Genomic DNA, 22,918 nt, shown 5'->3' with positions numbered 1-22,918 from the left:
AGAAGCATCCCTTCCTCCCTGACTCCCTGTTCTAGAAGCATCCCTTCCTCCCTGACACACTGTTCTAGAAGCATCCCTTCCTCCCTGACTCCCTGTTCTAGAAGCATCCCTTCCTCCCTGACTCCCTGTTCTGGAAGCATCCCTTCCTCCCTGACTCCCTGTTCTAGAAGCATCCCTTCCTCCCTGACTCCCTGTTCTAGAAGCATCCCTTCCTCCCTGACTCCCTGTTCTAGAAGCATCCCTTCCTCCCTGATTTACTGTTCTAGAAGCATCCCTTCCTCCTGACTCACTGTTCTAGAAGCATCCCTTCCTCCCTGACTCCCTGTTCTAGAAGCATCCCTTCCTCCCTGACTCACTGTTCTAGAAGCATCCCTTCCTCCCTGACTCCCTGTTCTAGAAGCATCCCTTCCTCCCTGACTCCCTGTTCTAGAAGCATCCCTTCCACCCTGACTCACTGTTCTAGAAGCATCCCTTCCACCCTGACTCACTGTTCTAGAAGCATCCCTTCCTCCCTGACTCCCTGTTCTAGAAGCATCCCTTCCTCCCTGACTCCCTGTTCTAGAAGCATCCCTTCCTCCCTGACTCACTGTTCTGGAAGCATCCCTTCCTCCCTGACTCCCTGTTCTAGAAGCATCCCTTCCTCCCTGACTCACTGTTCTAGAAGCATCCCTTCCTCCCTGACTCCCTGTTCTAGAAGCATCCCTTCCTCCCTGACTCACTGTTCTAGAAGCATCCCTTCCTCCCTGACTCACTCTTCTGGAAGCATCCCTTCCTCCCTGACTCACTGTTCTAGAAGCATCCCTTCCTCCCTGACTCCCTGTTCTAGAAGCATCCCTTCCTCCCTGACTCCCTGTTCTAGAAGCATCCCTTCCTCCCTGTTCTAGAAGCATCCCTTCCTCCCTGACTCACTCTTCTGGAAGCATCCCTTCCTCCCTGACTCACTGTTCTAGAAGCATCCCTTCCTCCCTGTTCTAGAAGCATCCCTTCCTCCCTGTTCTAGAAGCATCCCTTCCTCCCTGTTCTAGAAGCATCCCTTCCTCCCTGTTCTAGAAGCATCCCTTCCTCCCTGTTCTAGAAGCATCCCTCACTCCCTGTTCTAGAAGCATCCCTCACTCCCTGTTCTAGAAGCATCCCTGACTCCCTGTTCTAGAAGCATCCCTTCCTCCCTCACTCACTGTTCTAGAAGCATCCCTTCCTCCCTCACTCACTGTTCTAGAAGCATCCCTTCCTCCCTCACTCACTGTTCTAGAAGCATCCCTTCCTCCCTCACTCACTGTTCTAGAAGCATCCCTTCCTCCCTCACTCACTGTTCTAGAAGCATCCCTTCCTCCCTTACTCACTGTTCTAGAAGCATCCCTTCCTCACTGTTCTGGAAGCATCACTTCCTCCCTCACTCACTGTTCTGGAAGCATCCGGTGGCCATCCCAGTAGGAGCTGAGACCTCTAGCCCTGTCAGAGTAGACAGAGACTGGACCAGCAGCACTCCTCTGGCTGAGAGAGGGGGGAGAGAGGGGGGAGAGGTGAAGAGAGAGAGGGGGAGGGAGAGGTGAAGAGAGAGAGGGGGGAGGGAGAGGTGAAGAGAGAGAGGGGGGAGGGAGAGGTGAAGAGAGAGAGAGAGACACAGAGAGACTGAGTGCCTGAGTGACTGAGTGACTGAGTGACTGATTTGTAGATTTTATTGTCTGGATGTATGCATTTTGTATTGTGTTAGCTGCTATTGATACCATGTAATGTCGCCATTTCTGAATTTGAAAATAAACCATTCTCTCGATCTACACACCAGACGCTGCGAGGGGACAGAAGATGTCCAACCCTCCTCCCTCCTCAGGTAGAACGACCCAGCCACACAGCTTCTCCCAGAATTCCCTGTAGTCCGGGGTCAGCACACTCCTCTCTGTCACCTCGTAGCCTGGGGTCAAAGAGAGGTCAAAGGTCAAGCAGTGACTATGACCTTCAGTGAACTATAATCCCTGACCCAGTGTTCCATCCTCACCTTGCAGCAGAGTGATCTCCTCCGTACCTCCAGGAGCCAGCACCCCAAGTCTCTGAGCTCGCTGCCCACCCAGAGCCCTCTCTGCCTGGGATAACAGAGCCTGGAGGGTCCCTCTGTGGTCGTATAGAACCACCACCACTCCTACTCTCACACCACACAGAACCAACTAGGAGAGGAGAGAAGAGAAATCATTCCAATTCTTGTCAATGCATTTTAATTAGGAACATTTGGAATTTGGTTTACTTTCTGAATTGACTGTAATTAAAATGTAATTGACCTGAATCCTGTAAGTAATTGACTCTCCCTGCTCTAAATGTCTCACCTCGTAGGCAGGTATCCTGTTGGACAGCAGCAGCAGAAGAGGTGGTGAAGGAGAGAGAGAGGAAGAGGCTCTGGGTCTGCTACTGGTGGAAGTGGGCCAACCTCTTCTGTTCACACTGTCCCTGAAACCGTACAGTACCAAACACACACCTTATATATACTGGCCATGAACCAAACACACACCTTATATATACTGGCCATGAACCAAACACACACCTTATATATACTGGCCATGAACCAAACACACACCTTATTATATATACTGGTCATGAACCAAACACACACCTTATTATATATACTGGTCATGAACCAAACACACACCTTATATATACTGGTCATGAACCAAACACACACCTTATATATACTGGCCATGAACCAAACACACACCTTATATATACTGGTCATGAACCAAACACACACCTTATATATACTGGCCATGAACCAAACACACACCTTATATATACTGGCCATGAACCAAACACCTTGCTCCTTTGCACCCCAGTATCTCTACTAGCACATTCATCTCCTGCACATCTATCACGCCAGTGTTAAATTGCTATATTGTATTTACTTCGCCAACATGGCCTAGTTTTTGCCTTTACTTCCCTTATCTCACCTCATTTGCACTCACTGTTTATACACTTTTGTTCTACTGATTGTGTTGATTGTATGTTTGTTCATTCCATGTGTAACTCTGTGTTGTTGGTGTCGAACTGCTTGGCTTTATCTTGGTCAGGTCGCAGTTGTAAATGAGAACTTGTTCTCAACTGGTCTACCTGGTTAAATAAAGGTGATCTGGTCTACCTGGTTAAATAAAGGTGATCTGGTCTACCTGGTTAAATAAAGGTGATCTGGTCTACCTGGTTAAATAAAGGTGATCTGGTCTACCTGGTTAAATAAAGGTGATCTGGTCTACCTGGTTAAATAAAGGTGATCTGGTCTACCTGGTTAAATAAAGGTGATCTGGTCTACCTGATTAAATAAAGGTGATCTGGTCTACCTGGTTAAATAAAGGTGATCTGGTCTACCTGGTTAAATAAAGGTGATCTGGTCTACCTGGTTAAATAAAGGTGATCTGGTCTACCTGGTTAAATAAAGGTGATCTGGTCTACCTGATTAAATAAAGGTGATCTGGTCTACCTGATTAAATAAAGGTGACATAAATACAAAAAAACACACACACTGTCCCATGAACCAAACAGGTGAGGTCTATATCTATGGTTGGGCACGGCCTCTCACCCCATGGCCTGGGACCTCACATGGCTGGAGAGCTGGCTCTTCTCCAGGGTCAGAGTGGGGGTCAAGTTAAGGCTGACGTCAGGGGTTAAACAGACACGTCCCGTCCTGTCTGACAACCAGGAGGGAGAGGGCTGAACGCTCCTCGTTCTCCCAGGCACCAGCCTCTCACCCTGGGGACGGCTGACCACTATTCCCCCTGGTCTGTTGCTGTTGCTCCTCCAGGCTGGTCTGGAGGCCAGGGAAGCTCCTGGGGAGAACACAGAGAAAGGAGATATCATCACCAACTCTGTATCTAATCCAACACAGTAATAGAGATGCTTCTATCCAAAGCCACTATCCAGGCCTCATGCTCTACCAGCTGGGTTATACAGCACCACATAACTGATCCTCTCCTCCCCCTTCTGCTCCTCTCCTCCTCTACACCTCTCCTCCTCTACCCCTCTCCTCCCCCTTCTGCTCCTCTCCTCCTCTACATCTCTCCTCCTCTACATCTCTCCTCCTCTACCCCTCTCCTCCTCTACCCCTCTCCTCCCCCTTCTGCTCCTCTCCTCTTCTACCCCTCTCCTCCTCTCTCTCCTCTTGTCATTACATTTACATTTAAGTCATTTAGCAGACGCTCTTATCCAGAGCGACTTACAAATTGGTGAATTCACCTTCTGACATCCAGTGGAACAGCCACTTTACAATAGTGCATCTAGATCATTTAAGGGGGGGGGGGGTGAGAAGGATTACTTTATCCTATCCTAGGTATTCCTTGAAGAGGTCCTCTCAGTCACTCTTCTGCTCCTCCTCTCCTCCACTCTCATCCTCCAATCTCCTCCACTCTCTCCTCTCCTCCACTCTCTCCTCTCTCCTGTCCTCCACTCTCTCCTGTCCTCCACTCTCCTCCACTCTCTTCTCTCCTCTCCTCTCCTCCACTCAACTCTCTCCTCTCCTCCACTCTTCTCAACTCTCTCCTGTCCTCCACTCTCTCCTCCACTCTCCTCTCTCCTGTCCTCCACTCTCTTCTCTCCTCCACTCTCTCCTGTCCTCCACTCTTCTCCTCTCCTCAACTCTCTCCTCCTCTCCTCCACAACTCTCTCCTCCACTCCTCTCCTCCACTCTCTCCTCTCCTCCACTCTCGTCAACTCTCCTCCTCTCACTGACTCTTCTGCTCCACCACTCTCTCCCGGATGGTTTGTCTGATCCTCCTCTCCCTGCATCTCTCCTCCTCCTCCTCCCTCTCTCTCTCCTCTCCTCCACTCTCTCCTCAACTCAACCCTCTCCTCTCCTCCACTATCTCCTCTCCTCCTCTCACTCACTTTTCTGCTCCTCCACTCTCTCCCGGATGGTTTGTCTGATCCTCCTCTCCCTGCATCTCTCCTCCTCCTCCTCCCTCTCTCCTCTCCTCCACTCTCTCCTCTCCTCAACTCTCTCCTCTCCTCAACTCTCTCCTCAACTCAACTCTCTCCTCTCCTCCACTCTCTCCTCTCCTCCTCTCACTCACTTTTCTGCTCCTCCACTCTCTCCCGGATGGTTTGTCTGATCCTCCTCTCCCTGCATCTCTCCTCCTCCTCCTCCCTCTCTCCTCTCCTCCACTCTCTCCTCAACTCAACTCTCTCCTCTCCTCAACTCTCTCCTCAACTCAACTCTCTCCTCTCCTCCACTCTCTCCTCTCCTCCTCTCACTCACTTTTCTGCTCCTCCACTCTCTCCCGGATGGTTTGTCTGATCCTCCTCTCCCTGCATCTCTCCTCCTCCTCCTCCTCCCTCTCTCCTCTCCTCCACTCTCTTCTCTCCTCTCCTCAACTCTCTCCTCCACTCTTCTCTCCTCCTCTCACTCACTCTTCTGCTCCTCCACTCTCTTCTCTTTCAACTCAACTCTCTCCTCTCTCTTCTCTCCTCTCCTCTCGTCCTCTCACTCACTCTTCTGCTCCTCCACTCTCTCCCGGATGGTTTGTCTGATCCTCCTCTCCCTGCGTCTCTCCTCCTCCTCCTCCCTCTCTCCAGAGCAGGGCATGTTGAGGGTGCCGTACGTTTGTGCTGCCTCTCTGGGTGTCAGCCAGTCCAGAGTGGACACACAGGACACATAGTGGCTCTTCCACCCACCATACTCTCTGTCCCCTGGATTATAGGGCAGGAACCAGCCCCGGCGCACACACCTCACCGACCACAGACAGTCCTACGGAGAGAGGTGTGTGTGTGTGTGTGTGTGTGGGGGGGGGGTATAGAGGTCGGTTAACCTCACCAGTACTAAAGGGAGAAAGAGGAATAGAGAGAGAGAGGAAGTGTGTGTGTGTGTGTGTGTGGGGGGGGGGGGTATAGAGGTCGGTTAACCTCACACACAGTAGAGAGAAAGAGGAATAGAGAGAGAGAGAGAGGAAGGGAGTGACGGAGAGAAAACGAGCCCTGACCTCTAACCCCTCACCTGTTCAGCCAGGACCCTCCAATGCCAGCTGACCTGTGCGGCAGAGCAGAGGTCACGAGGGGTCAGGAATGACATCACATAGAGAGACAGGAACCGTGGCAACACGGAGGTGAAGTCCACGCGCGTCACCGGCACGATCTGCATCAGCCAATCCCTGCAGGACCTAGGGTCACGGAGTCAGAGATTTAGAGCCCCTCATGGGAAAAAGTACTACTGAATTACTACACAAGATCTACAGCAAACTAACAAGGTTTCTACTACTGGATTGCTATTGAGATGTGTAGGAAACCGGTGGTGTTTTATGTAACGTTATTCATTAAAGTGGTAATGGGTGATACATTGGGACGTATCACAAATGGTATCACAAAAACTACATATATCCTATTTCAATCCCTACATCATTCTTCCTTACCGAGCGTTTGGGTGTCAACTACTTAAAACTTAACTCAATTCCTACATGTTTTACTATTGAATGTATTAATATTATTAATTAATATTGGTCATGCCTACGCATTACCACTGTATCACACTCAATTCCTACATGTTCATATCACACAAGAAATAAACTTCCACAAACTTAATTGCAATTGTTTTTATTTACTTGATTACATTTAATACATTCATTCATTACAACATTTTTTTTTTAAATCCATTTGAGGCCTTGTCTTCATTCAGCTTTGACTTAACTATCTTCAGATCCTCTTCCAACTCCAGCCATTATTTATGAGCTGTCCTTCACTCAGCAGCCTCCACTGCTACATTGGAACATTTCAATGGGGCTAGCAAACAGCTCGGCTAAACACAATACATCTCTATGAAAACGGCTAACGACTAAGACCATTTTGGCTAGCAATCTTTTTGATGTGGTAACAAGTTATATAAAAGGCTAAACAATGACATGACAGAATTCATAAAACATAAAGGAAAGTTAAACTTACAGATGGCGCCAGCATAATAAGGGTTATGAAAGACAGGATGACAAAGGATGGGAAATGATTACATTTGGGATTGTCAAACAGTAGCTAGCTAACTACAACCAACTACTTCCCATTTTGTCTTCTTCTGTGGTAACGAGCACAGGAAGTGCAGCCACGAGCTGCCAAACTCTACTGATGACTACTGAACAATCGGTGGAGTCTGCCTGTAGTGTTTTGACTACTTATTCACAAAACAAACAAGTGGTAAAACTCTCTACCTGAATACACTCTGGAAACACAACTATTTTCCTTCTGAAAACTACAAAACTCTACTTGTGTATCTTGACTACTGCATAAACTACACGTTCACTACAGAACCCCTACACATTTCTAAATAGTTACTACCACATGAATAGGTTGTGTGCAGTAATTCAGTAGTACTTTTACATGAGGGAGATCAAAACACTAGAGATGTTTCTTAACAGTGTGATTGAAGTGAGCTTGCTGATTCCCTTGTCCTCTGCATATACAGTGGGGCAAAAAAGTATTTAGTCAGCCACCAATTGTGCAAGTTCTCCCACTTAAAAAGATGAGAGAGGCCTGTAATTTTCATCATAAGTACCCTTCAACTATGACAGACAAAATGAGAAAAGAAAATCACATTGTAGGATTTTTTATGAATTTATTTGCAAATTATGGTGGAAAATAAGTATTCTCAGATGAAGCAGAAAGCACACCAAGGTAACACTACTTAATGGTAAAGAAGTGAAGCCCCTGATATTGACAATAATTTAAATTACTATTTCACTAAAGTGGAACAACTCAGAAGTTAAATGAACACTGAACAGCGAACAAACCATAAAGGAAAACATCTGTACTAAAATCAAATCCTACCGGCTCTGACGCTCTTTGGATGTGGCAGGGCTTGAAAACTATTGCGGACTACAAAGGGAAACCCAGCCGCGAACTTCCCAGTTGTACAAGCCTACCAGACAAGCTAAATGTATTTTATGCTCGCAACGAGGCAAGCAACACTGAAGCATGCGTGAGAGCAACAGCTGTTCTAGATGACTGTGTGATAACGCTCTCGGTAGCCGATGTGAACAAAACCTTTAAACAGGTCAACATTCACAAAGCCGAATGGATTACAAGCATGTGCGGACCAACTGTCAAGTGTCTTCAGGGACATTTTCAACCTCTCCCTGACTGAGTCTGTAATACCTACATGTTTCAAGCAGACCACCATAGTCCATGTGCCCAAGGAAGCGAAGGTAACCTGCCCAAATGATGACTGTCCCGTAGCACTCGGTAGCCATGAAGTGCTGTCAAAGGCTGGTCATGGCTCACATCAACAGCATCCTCCCAGATACCGTAGACCGACTCCAATTCGCATTCTGCATCAACAGACCCACAGATGACGCAATCTCAATCGCTCTCCACACTGCCCTTTCCCACCTGGACAAAAGGAACACCTATGTGAGAATGCTGTTCATTGACTACAGCTCAGCGTTCAACACCATAGTGCCCACGAAGATCATCAGTAAGCTAAGGACCCTGGGACTAAACACCTCCCTCTGTAATTGGATCCTAGACTTCCTGACAGGCCACCCCCAGGTGGTAAGGGTAGGCAACAACATGTCTGCCATGCTGATCTTCAACACTAGGGCCCTTCAGGGATGTGTACTTAGTCCCCTCCTGTACTCCCTGTTCACCCACAACTGTGTGGCCAAAGGAGGTCATAGAACTGTCAGTGTGTTGCCAGGATAACAACCTCTCCCTCAAATTGAGCAAGACAAAGGAGCTGATCGTGGACTACAGGAAAAGGCAGGCCGAACAGACCCCCATTAACATCAATGGGACTGTAGTGGAGTGGGTCGAGAGTTTCAAGTTCCTTGGTGTCCACATCACCAACAAACTATCATGGTCCAAACACACCAAGACAGTCGTGAAGAGGGCACGACAAAACCTTTTCCCCCTCAGGAGACTGAAAAGATTTGGCATGGGTCCTCAGATCTTCAAAAATTGCTGAACCATCAAGAGCATCCTGACCGGTGGCATCACTGTCTGGTTTGGCAACTGCTCGGAATCTGACTGTAAGGCGCTACAGAGGGTAGTGCATACGGCCCAGTACATCACTGGGGCCAAGCTTCCTGCCATCCAGGACCTATATAATAGGCGGTGTCAGAGGAAAGCCCATAAAATAGAGACTCGAGTCATCCAAGTCATAGACTGTTTTCTCTGCTACCGCAGGACAAGCGGTACCGGAGCGCCATGTCTTGGACCAAAAGGCTTCTTAACAACTTCTACCCCCAAGCCGTAAGACGGCTGAACAATTTATTCAAATGGCCACTGGACTATTTACACTGACCTCCCCCCCCCCCTCCCCCTCCTCCATTTGTTTTGTACACAGCTGCTGCTCGCTGTTTATTATCTATGCATAGTCACTTCACCCCTACCTACCTGTGCGAATGACCTCAACTAACCTGTACCCCCCCACACTGACTCGGTACCGGTACTCCCTGCATATAGCCTCGTTATTGTTATGTTATTGGGTTACTTTTTACTTTAGTTTATTTGGTAAATATTTTCTTAACTATTCTTGAACTGCACTGTTTGTTAAGGGCTTGTAAGTAAGCATTTCATGGTAAGGTCTACACTTGCTGTATTCGGCAAATGTGACAAATAAAGTTTGATTTAATTTTGATTTGATTTCCCCATCTGGACAAAGGAAAACGTATGTGAGAATGCTCTTCATTGACGACAGTTCAGCATTCAACACCATAGTGCCCTCCATGCTCATCACTAAGCTAAGGACCCTGGGACTGAACACCTCCCTCTGCAACTGGATCATGGACTTCCTGACGAGCCACAGCCAGGTGACAGACGATTGGTTAAAATTCATGGATAATAAGATGATAGTTGGAGCTGTAGTGTTATATTTCAGTGCATCCTTTGATGTAATTGATCATAAATTGTTATTGAAGAAACTTACTTGCTATGACTTTACATGACCTGCCATCACATGGTTGAAGAGTTAATTATCCAACAGAACTCAGAGAGTGTTCTTCAATGAAAGCTTCTTTAAAATCAGATATGTACAGTGCAGTGTCCTTCAGGGCAGTTCCTTGGGCCGTTACCGTTCAATTTTTATTTTTACAAATGATTTTTGCCACTGGTTTTACAGCAAAAATGATCATGCATGTGGATGATTCCACACACTACGACTTCTAAATAAGCAGTCAGTATCAGAATGGGTGATTAATAAATAAACTGGTCTTAAATATATCTAAAAAACTAAAATCATTGGCTTTGGTGTAAAACATTCCCTAAGAGCACAACTGGAGTTGTGTATAAAGAGTGTGACCACTAAGCAACTTGAGGAAGCTGAACTCCTAGGTATAACATTGGACGGTCAATTAGCATGGTCAAGTCATATTGACAGAGCAGCACACCTTGCCCTTAATGGCACATACAGAACTAACAAAATGCATGCCAGTATTTCCTGGTTGAGGGTTGAAGAGAGATGAACTGCTTCTCTTCTAGTTTTAATGAGAAATGTGATGAATATTTAAGATTGTCTGCACAATCAATAACATTCAGCTCAAACAAGTCATAGACTGTTTTCTCTGCTACCGCAATACAAACGCTACCGGAGCGCCAAGTCTAGGTCCAAAAGGCTCCTTAACAGCTTCTACCTCCAACATACCCCACAAGACATGCCACCATCTCTTCACAGTCCCCATGTCCAAAACGAATTCACGGCAACACACAGTATTATACAGAGTCATGATCGCATGGAACTCCCATCTACAATTACTCAAGCAAACGGCACAAGGACCTTTAAAAAAAATGGATTCAAAACCGGATGAAAAGCGCACCCAGAGTAAACTGCCTGCTACTCAGGCCCAGATGCGAGGATGTACATATTATTAGTGGATTTGGATAGAAAACACTCTGAAGTTTCTAAAACTGTTTTGAATGATGTCTGTGAGTATAACAGAACTCATATGGCAGGCAAAAACCTGAGAAAAAATCCACCAGGAAGTGGGAAATCTGACATTTGTAGTTTTTCGAGTCATTGCCTATCAAAAATACAGTGTCTATGGGGTCATATTGCACTTCCTAAGGGTTCCACTAGATGTCAACAGTCTTTAGAACCTTGTTTGATGCTTCTACTGTGAAGGAGGGGGGAATGAGAGCTAATTGAGTCAGGGCTCTTCCAGAGTGGCATGAGCAGATCACACATGAGAGCGACCTGCGTTCCATTGCATTTCTGAAGACAAAGGAATTCTGGGGTTGGAACATTATTGAAGATTTATATTAAAAACATCCTAAAGATTGATTCTATACATTGTTTGACATGTTTCTACGGACTGTAATGGAACTGTAATGGAACTGTAATGGCGCTTTTTTCCGGTTCCGGGTTGGAGCGAGCGGTCGCATCTACACATCTACACACGCATCTACACTTCGGTCCGCAGGTAGTATAACTTTTCATTACATCTCATTATAGTACAACGGTTTGATTTGTCTAATCTTAGCAATTTCTTCTTAGCTAGCTACATAGCCGTCTTTGTATCAAAGATAATTGCGTAATTATCGTATTTCGTCGTCCTAACGTAGTCTACACTGCTTTCTGCCCAGCAGCTAGCTAACGTCCACTAGCTCAGCAGCTAGCTAACGTCCACTAGCACTGTAGAAACTATTACACTCAACGACTCGATTAGTGTAGTGTTAGCTAGCTACATAGTTGTCTTTGCTGTCTTCGTATCCAAGGTAATTGTGTAGTTTAGAGTGTGTAGACTTAGAGTGATTATCTTAATTTACCGAGGTTAGCTAGCCAGCTATTTGTCGTCCTTAACGTAGGAGTCACTGCTAGCTAGCTAGCCAACAGCTAGCCAACGTCTTCCGAATTGAACTTCAACAACCCGGTCAACATTCCGCCTCGCTCCACAGGTAGTATCACATTTTCATTTCACTTCATTACAGTACAACGGTTTGATTTGTTTGATCGTAGCTAGCTAGCTACATAGCCGTCTTTGTATCTAAGACAATTGTGTAGTCTGGAGCGATTTTCTAGGTTAGCTAGCCAGCTATTGTCGTTCTTTTAACGTAACGTTACGTAATCAACACTGCTAGCTAGCCAGCTAGCCCCCGAATAGCAGCACTGTAGAAACTATTACACTCGACGGAACGACTTGATTAGTGTAGTGTCAACAACGTAGCCACTGCCAGCTAGCCTACTCCAGCAGTACTGTATCATTTCAATCATTTTAGTCAATAAGATTCTTGCTACGTAAGCTTAACGTTCTGAACATTCGATAAGTGTAGTCCACTTGTCATTCCAATCTCCTTTGCATTAGCGTAGCCTCTTCTGTAGCCTGTCAACTATGTGTCTATCTATCCCTGTTCTCTCCTTTCTGCACAGACCATACAAACGCTCCACACCGCGTGGCCGCGGCCACCCTAATCTGGTGGTCCCAGCGCGCACGACCCACGTGGAGTTCCAGGTCTCCGGTAGCCTCTGGAACTGCCGATCTGCGGCCAACAAGGCAGAGTTCATCTCAGCCTATGCCTCCCTCCAGTCCCTCGACTTCTTGGCACTGACGGAAACATGGATCACCACAGACAACACTGCTACTCCTACTGCTCTCTCTTCGTCCGCCCACGTGTTCTCGCACACCCCGAGAGCTTCTGGTCAGCGGGGTGGTGGCACCGGGATCCTCATCTCTCCCAAGTGGTCATTCTCTCTTTCTCCCCTTACCCATCTGTCTATCGCCTCCTTTGAATTCCATGCTGTCACAGTTACCAGCCCTTTCAAGCTTAACATCCTTATCATTTATCGCCCTCCAGGTTCCCTCGGAGAGTTCATCAATGAGCTTGATGCCTTGATAAGCTCCTTTCCTGAGGACGGCTCACCTCTCACAGTCCTGGGCGACTTTAACCTCCCCACGTCTACCTTTGACTCATTCCTCTCTGCCTCCTTCTTTCCACTCCTCTCCTCTTTTGACCTCACCCTCTCACCTTCCCCCTACTCACAAGGCAGGCAATACGCTCGACCTCATCTTTACTAGATGCTGTTCTTCCACTAACCTCATTGCAACTCCCCTCCAAGTCTCCGACCACTACCTTGTATCCTTTTCCCTCTCGCTCTCATCCAACACTTCCCACACTGCCCCTACTCGGATGGTATCGCGCCGTCCCAACCTTCGCTCTCTCTCCCCCGCTACTCTCTCCTCTTCCATCCTATCATCTCTTCCCTCTGCTCATACCTTCTCCAACCTATCTCCTGATTCTGCCTCCTCAACCCTCCTCTCTTCCCTTTCTGCATCCTTTGACTCTCTATGTCCCCTATCCTCCAGGCCGGCTCGGTCCTCCCCTCCCGCTCCGTGGCTCGACGACTCATTGCGAGCTCACAGAACAGTGCTCCGGGCAGCCGAGCGGAAATGGAGGAAAACTCGCCTCCTGCGGACCTGGCATCCTTTCACTCCCTCCTCTCTACATTTTCCTCCTCTGTCTCTGCTGCTAAAGCCACTTTCTTCCACTCTAAATTCCAAGCATCTGCCTCTAACCCTAGGAAGCTCTTTGCCACCTTCTCCTCCCTCCTGAATCCTCCTCCCCCTCCCCCCTCCTCCCTCTCTGCAGATGACTTCGTCAACCATTTTGAAAAGAAGGTCGACGACATCCGATCCTCGTTTGCTAAGTCAAACGACACCGCTGGTTCTGCTCACACTGCCCTACCCTGTGCTCTGACCTCTTTCTCCCCTCTCTCTCCAGATGAAATCTCGCTTCTTGTGACGGCCGGCCGCCCAACAACCTGCCCGCTTGACCCTATCCCCTCCTCTCTTCTCCAGACCATTTCCGGAGACCTTCTCCCTTACCTCACCTCGCTCATCTTCTCATCCCTGACCGCTGGCTACGTCCCTTCCGTCTTCAAGAGAGCGAGAGTTGCACCCCTTCTGAAAAAACCTACACTCGATCCCTCCGATGTCAACAACTACAGACCAGTATCCCTTCTTTCTTTTCTCTCCAAAACTCTTGAACGTGCCGTCCTTGGCCAGCTCTCCCGCTATCTCTCTCAGAATGACCTTCTTGATCCAAATCAGTCAGGTTTCAAGACTAGTCATTCAACTGAGACTGCTCTTCTCTGTATCACGGAGGCGCTCCGCACTGCTAAAGCTAACTCTCTCTCCTCTGCTCTCATCCTTCTAGACCTATCGGCTGCCTTCGACACTGTGAACCATCAGATCCTCCTCTCCACCCTCTCCGAGTTGGGCATCTCCGGTGCGGCCCACGCTTGGATTGCGTCCTACCTGACAGGTCGCTCCTACCAGGTGGCGTGGCGAGAATCTGTCTCCTCGCCACGCGCTCTCACCACTGGTGTCCCCCAGGGCTCTGTTCTAGGCCCTCTCCTATTCTCGCTATACACCAAGTCACTTGGCTCTGTCATAACCTCACATGGTCTCTCCTATCATTGCTATGCAGACGACACACAATTAATCTTCTCCTTTCCCCCTTCTGATGACCAGGTGGCGAATCGCATCTCTGCATGTCTGGCAGACATATCAGTGTGGATGACGGATCACCACCTCAAGCTGAACCTCGGCAAGACGGAGCTGCTCTTCCTCCCGGGGAAGGACTGCCCGTTCCATGATCTCGCCATCACGGTTGACAACTCCATTGTTTCCTCCTCCCAGAGCGCTAAGAACCTTGGCGTGATCCTGGACAACACCCTGTCGTTCTCAACTAACATCAAGGCGGTGGCCCGTTCCTGTAGGTTCATGCTCTACAACATCCGCAGAGTACGCCCCTGCCTCACACAGGAAGCGGCGCAGGTCCTAGTCCAGGCACTTGTCATCTCCCGTCTGGATTACTGCAACTCACTGTTGGCTGGGCTCCCTGCCTGTGCCATTAAACCCCTACAACTTATCCAGAACGCCGCAGCCCGTCTGGTGTTCAACCTTCCCAAGTTCTCTCACGTCACCCCGCTCCTCCGCTCTCTCCACTGGCTTCCAGTTGAAGCTCGCATCCGCTACAAGACCATGGTGCTTGCCTACGGAGCTGTGAGGGGAACGGCACCGCAGTACCTCCAGGCTCTGATCAGGCCCTACACCCAAACAAGGGCACTGCGTTCATCCACCTCTGGCCTGCTCGCCTCCCTACCACTGAGGAAGTACAGTTCCCGCTCAGCCCAGTCAAAACTGTTCGCTGCTCTGGCCCCCCAATGATGGAACAAACTCCCTTACGACGCCAGGACAGCGGCGTCAATCACCACCTTCCGGAGACACCTGAAACCCCACCTCTTCAAGGAATACCTAGGATAGGATAAAGCAATCCTTCGCACCCCCCCTTAAATGATTTAGATGCACTATTGTAAAGTGGCTGTTCCACTGATGTCAGAAGGTGAATTCACCAATTTGTAAGTCGCTCTGGATAAGAGCGTCTGCTAAATGACTTAAATGTAAATGTAAAATGTAACTGACTTTTCGTCTGGACCTAGTGATCGCGCCTCATGAATTTGGATTACTGGGCTAAACGTGCGAACGAAAAAGAGGTATTTGGATATAAATGATGGACTTTATCGAAAAGAAGAAAAAAAATATTGTGGAACTGAGATTCCTGGGAGTGCATTCTGATGAAGATCATCAAAGGTAAGTGAATATTTATAATGCTATTTCTGACCTCTGTTGACTCCACAACATGGCGGGTATCTGTATGGCTTGTTTTTGTGTCTGAGCGCTGTACTCAGATTATTGCTTTTTCCTTACAGTTTTAAGTGGATCTAAAATTACATGCATAAAACTTGTCTAGATTGTCCTTGTCTATCAGTGTTTTGTTACTTGTCGTGTTTTGTGATTTTGTTGTTGTTGTGAACCCCAGGAAGAGTATCTGCTGCTTCTGCAAAAACGAATGGGGATCCAGATAAACCATAACAATAGGCCCCTGTCTGTCAGAAGTGCTTACTTGAGCTGGGACCTGGTGCATTGTGACAGCAGCGCCTGGAGGAAGAGTTTTCTCTGGCGGTCAGTCCAAAGGTCAAACCAGTGAATCACCAGGGTCGTCCGCTCCTCAAACAACTGACAGGGCGTAGAACAAGATGTCATTTAACATTAATTAACTTACAGAGGAGGAGATGTATCTTTATGCTCACAAAACAACACACCCCACATCTCAACACACAAACACACAGCCTACCCGGAGACAAACACAGCCTACCCGGAAACAAACACAGCCTACCCGGAGACAAACACAGTCTACCCGGAGACAAACACAGTCTACCCGGAGGCAAACACAGTCTACCCGGAGACAAACGCAGTCTACCCGGAGACAAACGCAGCCTACCCGGAGACAAACACAGCCTACCCGGAGACAAACGCAGCCTACCCGGAGACAAACACAGCCTACCCGGAGACAAACACAGTCTACCCGGAGACAAACACAGTCTACCCGGAGGCAAACACAGTCTACCCGGAGGCAAACACAGTCTACCCGGAGGCAAACACAGTCTACCCGGAGGCAAACACAGTCTACCCGGAGACAAACACAGCCTACCCGGAGACAAACACAGCCTACCCGGAGACAAACACAGCCTACCCGGAGACAAACACAGCCTACCCGGAGACAAACACAGCCTACCCGGAGGCAAACACAGCCTACCCGGAGGCAAACACAGCCTACCCGGAGACAAACACAGCCTACCCGGAGACAAACACAGCCTACCCTGAGACAAACACAGCCTATCCTGAGACAAACACAGCCTACCCTGAGACAAACACAGCCTACCCTGAGACAAACACAGCCTATCCTGAGAAAACACAGCCTACCCTGAGAAAACACAGCATACCCTGAGACAAACACACACACACACACACACACACACACACACACACACACACACACACACACACACACACACACACAGCCTACCCAAAGACAAACACAGCCTACCGATACAAACACAGCCTACACCGAGACACACACACACACACAACCTACTCCGAGACACACACACAGTCTACCCCGAGACACACACACACACAGACAACACCGAGACACACACACACACACAGCCTACTCCGAGACACACACACAGCCTACCCCGAGACACACACACACACAGACAACACCGAGACACACACACACACACAGCCTACTCCGAGACACACACACAGCCTACTCCGAGACACACACACAGCCTACCCCGAGACACACACACAGCCTACTCCGAGACACACACACAGCCTACTCCGAGACACACACACAGCCTACTCCGAGACACACACACAGCCTACTCCGAGACACACACACAGCCTACTCCGAGACACACACACAGCCTACCCTGAAGCAGACAATGGGTCAGCTGGCCCCAGAGTAATTGTGCTCAAGGGCACAATGGCAGGGTATCAGAAGGCTTTTTTGTTTTTTTGCAAAAATATAGTAGCATGGGAATGAATAGATGTACAAGTTATATGGAGATTTGTCCCTTGTGGATCAGTTGGTATGGTGCTACCAACGCTGGGTTATGGGTTCGATTCCCACAAGGCCCCAGTACAAAAATAACATGCACTCATTACTGTAAGTCACCTCTCCTAAATTACTCAAATGTAAATATGTTTCAGTAGGGAAGGCCAAGGTGGTGGAAAACCATAACAAAAAATAAAAAGGAGAAAGGAAAATGATTGCTTGTCTTATCTCACTTGGCTGACCTGGTGGTTGGAAGTCTTGTTTGTGATGGGGGTCCAGGCACTGAAGCGGGTGTCGGCTGTCCCTGTGAACGAGCTGCGATGCATCAGGGCCGACTGGGGTTGGTAGTCTGTCCCGCTCAGTTGCCACTGTGTCACGCTGTGAGGACCTGGGTTAGGACCAGGACTGGACCGAACGGATGTCATTTTATGGGTAGTTTGGGCCAGTTGAGGATACTATCCAATTACGCTCTGTTTAATTTAAATCGATAGCCTTCTTTTGGGTAGCCTTTTATATGCGATTGTTTGCGTGGTTCAAATTCAGTATTTTAAACAAAGTGCGGGTAAAATCTTCTTCAGTCAACAGTCCAGTTAAGAATCTGATAATACAATGATACCGCGGTGATACATTTACCTGCGTTTCAAAAACTGCCCGGTCAAGGAGGTCCTATGCAATGTGATTTCACAAATTATTCCATAGACCTGCACAAGTGTGACTATAAAGTGCAATTTATTAAAAAACCTACTCTCCTTCCCCACAATTCCTCCCTCTCCTTGCCCGGTCTCCTTAGAGACAGAATAACAGAAACTAGAGCATACGGCGCATGCAACATTCCCACACACACCCCCGGTAGTGGTCCCTGTTCACCGACCTTCTCATCCAATGGGTTCTGGAGACGTGACAAGAGTGGACACGAGGAATACAAATCAGATTCGAAGTGTCAGGTTCCTACAGTGGGAGGCTTTGGTTACCGAGTCGTCTAGGCTGCTTGGTCAACAGGATCGGCCTGTGCACCGCACATGATCTGTCACTGATAGAGTTACTACACAAACAATCATTTGCTGAAATGCATCACTTGTGGGGAGCGGCAAAAGTAAGAGGACATTATTTCCCCTGAAGGGAAATTCAAGTCTTGGACATTATTAAGTTGTGCCCAAAGATCACCAGGTGAAAACATACTTTAATTATTTTTTTAACCTTTAACTAGGTTAAGAACAAATTCATATTTACAATGAAGGATTACCAAAAGGCTTCCTGCTGGGATGGGTGCTGGGATTAAAATCTTTAATTTATAGGACAAAACGTCACAACAAGAAAGACAACACTACATAAAGAGATCTAAGACAACAACACAGCATGGCAGCAACACATGACAACACAGCATGGCAGCAACACATGACAACACGGCATGGCAGCAACACATGACAACACAGCATGGCAGCAACACATGACAACACAGCATGGCAGCAACACATGACAACACGGCATGGCAGCAACACATGACAACACAGCATGGCAGCAACACATGACAACATAGCATGGCAGCAACACATGACAACACAGCATGGCAGCAACACATGACAACACGGCATGGCAGCAACACATGACAACACAGCATGGCAGCAACACAGACAACAGCAGCAACACATGACAACACAGCAACACATGACAACACAGCATGGTAGCAACACATGACAACACAGCATGGCAGCAACACATGACAACACAGCACAGCATGGCAGCAACACATGACAACACAGCATGGACAACACAGCAACACATGACAACATAGCATGGCAGCAACACATGACAACATAGCATGGCAGCAACACATGACAACACAGCATGGCAGCAACACATGACAACATAGCATGGCAGCAACATGACAACACATGACAACACAGCATGGCAGCAACACATGACAACAGCATGGCAACACATGACAACACAGCATGGCAGCAACACATGACAACATAGCATGGCAGCAACACATGACAACACAGCATGGCAGCAACAAATGACAACACATGGCAGCAACACATGACAACACAGCATGGCAGCAACACATGACAACATAGCATGGCAGCAACACATGACAACACAGCATGGCAGCAACACATGACAACACAGCATGGCAGCAACACATGACAACACAGCATGGCAGCAACACATGACAACACAGCATGGCAGCAACACATGACAACACAGCATGGCAGCAACACATGACAACAGCATGGAGCAACATGACAACACAGCATGGCAGCAACACATGACAACACAGCATGGAGCAACACATGACAACACAGCATGGCAGCAACACATGACAACATAGCATGGCAGCAACACATGACAACACAGCATGGCAGCATGACAACACAGCATGGTAGCAACACATGACAACACAGCATGGCAGCAACACATGACAACATAGCATGGCAGCAACACATGACAACACAGCATGGCAGCAACACATGACAACAGCATGGCAGCAACACATGACAACACAGCATGGCAGCAACACATGACAACACAGCATGGCAGCAACACAGACAACAGCATGGCAGCAACACATGACAACAGCATGGCAGCAACACATGACAACATAGCATGGCAGCAACACATGACAACAGCATGGCAGCAACACATGACAACATAGCATGACAACACACGCAGCAGCAACACATGACAACATAGCATGGCAGCAAACAACATGGCAGCAACACATGACAACATGGTAGCAACACAACATGGCAGCAACACATGACAACATGGTAGCAACACAACATGACAGCAACACATGACAACATACATGGCAGCAACACATGACAACATGGCAGCAACACATGACAACATGGCAGCAACACATGACAACAGCATGCAACACATGACAACATAGCATGGCAGCAACACATAACAACACAGCATGGCAGCAACACATGACAACATAGCATGGCAGCAACACATGACAACACAGCATGGCAGCAACACATGACAACACAGCATGGTAGCAACACATGACAACATAGCATGGCAGCAACACATGACAACATAGCATGGCAGCAACACATGACAACACAGCAACACATGACAACACAGCATGGCAGCAACACATGACAACATAGCATGGCAGCAACACATGACAACATAGCATGGCAGCAACACATGACAACACAGCATGGCAGCAACACATGACAACATAGCAAAGCAGCAACACATGACAACATAGCAAAGCAGCAACACATGACAACATAGCAAAGCAGCAACACATGACAACATAGCAAAGCAGCAACACATGACAACATAGCAAAGCAGCAACACAACATGACAACAACATGGTAGTGACACAAAACATTGTATTGCATTAATTTCACCTTTATTTAACCAGGTAGGCCATTGGAGAACAAGTTCTTATTTGCAACCTGGCCAAGATAAAGCAAAGCAGTGCGACACAAACAGAGTTACACATGGAATAAACAAACACACAGTCAATAACACAATATAAAAAAAAATATATTCAGTATGTGCAAATGAGGTAAGATTAGGGAGGTAAGGCAATAAATAGGCCGTAGTGGTGAAGTAATTACAATTTAGCAATTAACACTGGAGTGATAGTTGTGCAGAATAGTTTTTTTATTTCACCTTTATTTAACCAGGTAGTGAAGTTCTCATTTACAACTGCGACCTGGTCGAGATGAATGTGCAAGTAAAGATTTACAGATTTGCTATGTACAGATGGGCTATTTACAGATGAGCTATTTACAGGTGGGCTATGTACAGATGGGCTATGTACAGATGGGCGATGTACAGATGGGCGATGTACAGATGGGCTATTTACAGATGAGCTATTTACAGGTGGGCTATTTACAGGTGGGCTATGTACAGATGGGCTATTTACAGATGAGCTATTTACAGGTGGGCTATGTACAGATGGGCGATGTACAGATGGGCGATGTACAGATGGGCTATTTACAGATGAGCTATTTACAGGTGGGCTATTTACAGGTGGGCTATGTACAGATGGGCTATTTACAGATGAGCTATTTACAGGTGGGCTATGTACAGATGGGCTATGTACAGATGGGCGATGTACAGATGGGCGATGTACAGATGGGCTATGTACAGATGGGCTATGTACAGGTGGGCTATGTACAGATGGGCTATGTACAGATGGGCTATGTACAGATGGGCGATGTAGAGATGGGCTATGTACAGGTGGGCTATGTACAGATGGGCTATGTACAGATGGGCTATGTACAGATGGGCTATGTACAGATGGGCGATGTAGAGATGGGCTATGTACAGGTGGGCTATGTACAGATGGGCTATGTACAGATGGGCGATGTACAGATGGGCTATGTACAGATGGGCTATGTACAGATGGGCTATGTACAGATGGGCTATGTACAGATGGGCGATGTACATGTGCAGTGATCTGTGAGCTGCTCTGACAGCTGATGCTTAAAGTTAGTGAGGGAGGTATGAGTCTCCGGCTTCAGTGATTTTTGCAATTAGTTCCAGTCATTTGCATCAGAGAATTGGAAGGAAAGGCGGCCAAAGGAGGAATTGGCTTTGGGGGTGACCCGTGAAATATACCTGCTGGAGCGTGTGCTGCGGGTGGGTAACCTCGTCTGGAGGTTAGTGAAGTGTCCAACGAAGGGCCAGAGGTATACAGAATGGTGTCGTCTGCGTAGAGGTGGATCAGAGACTCACCAGCAGCAGGGCCGACATCATTGATGTATACAGAGAAAAGATTCAGCCCGAGAATTTAACCCTGTGACCCCCATAGAGACAGCCAGAGGCCCGGACAACAGGCCCTCTGATTTGACACACTGAACTCTGTCTGAGAAGTAGTTGGTGAACCAGGCGAGGCAGTCAGAGAAACCAAGGCTATCGAGTCTGCCGATGAGGATGTGGTGATTGACAGAGTCGAAAGCCTTGGCCAGGACGATGAATACAGCTGCACAGTATTGTCTTTTATTGATGGTGGTTATGACATGGTACAGACAGTATTGGGTACAGACACCAGCACAAAGGGCAAGAAGGTAGAGACAACAACACATCACACAAAGCAACCACAACTGTCAGTAAGAGGGTCCATGATTGAGTCTTTGAATGAGGAGATGGAGATAAAACTGTCCAGTTTGAGTGTTTCGTTGCAGCTCGCTCCAGTCGCTAGCTGCAGCGAACTGAAAAGACAAGCGACCCAGGGATGCGTGTGCTTTGGGGACCTTTAACAGAATGTGACTGGCAGAACGGGTGTTGTATGTGAAGGATGAGGGCTACAGTAGATATCTCATATAGTGGGGAATGAGGCCTCGCCGCCACCACCATCCATCATATGAGTAAAGCACAGAAACATGATTCAAGTCATTAGAATTCTCTTTATTGACTTTTTCCTAAAGCTGAGGAAAATAAATCAGAACAATCCACCCCAACCACATTAATTAACAATAAAACCCCAATCTGTAATGTACAGGATTACTCTAAATAAAAGGTTGACAATCAAGCAGTTTCAAATATGATTATTGCATTCCAACTGCATAGAAGACAAATATGTGTAGGAGAAGGTCAAATATAT

The 22,918-nt window shown here is 47.6% G+C and overlaps 2 protein-coding genes across 3 annotated transcripts in view; both read right to left on the bottom strand.

Annotated features, from left to right (window-relative positions):
* Window positions 1-17,746, bottom strand: part of LOC135525496 (epithelial cell-transforming sequence 2 oncogene-like) — a 45,470-nt gene extending 27,724 nt beyond the window's left edge. Inside the window, 9 exon segments of the mRNA XM_064953168.1 lie at window positions 1,399-1,520; window positions 1,723-1,909; window positions 1,994-2,159; window positions 2,316-2,436; window positions 3,554-3,800; window positions 5,458-5,713; window positions 5,960-6,122; window positions 15,841-15,953; window positions 17,583-17,746. Of these exon segments, the coding sequence (XP_064809240.1) occupies window positions 1,399-1,520; window positions 1,723-1,909; window positions 1,994-2,159; window positions 2,316-2,436; window positions 3,554-3,800; window positions 5,458-5,713; window positions 5,960-6,122; window positions 15,841-15,953; window positions 17,583-17,666 (1,459 nt within the window). The 5' untranslated portion in view covers window positions 17,667-17,746.
* A 4,955-nt stretch (window positions 17,747-22,701) lies between these two features.
* Window positions 22,702-22,918, bottom strand: part of ccdc28a (coiled-coil domain containing 28A) — a 7,641-nt gene continuing 7,424 nt past the window's right edge. For both annotated transcript variants that reach the window (XM_064953166.1, XM_064953167.1), the window contains exon 6: window positions 22,702-22,918. This exon is cut by the window's right edge. The gene's annotated coding sequence lies outside the window, so the exon portion shown is untranslated.

This window comes from Oncorhynchus masou, chromosome 32, assembly GCF_036934945.1.
Source record: "Oncorhynchus masou masou isolate Uvic2021 chromosome 32, UVic_Omas_1.1, whole genome shotgun sequence".
NCBI lineage: Eukaryota > Metazoa > Chordata > Actinopteri > Salmoniformes > Salmonidae > Oncorhynchus > Oncorhynchus masou.
The sequence above is the reverse complement of the archived record's forward strand: the minus strand, read 5'-3'. Positions and strand labels throughout refer to the sequence as shown.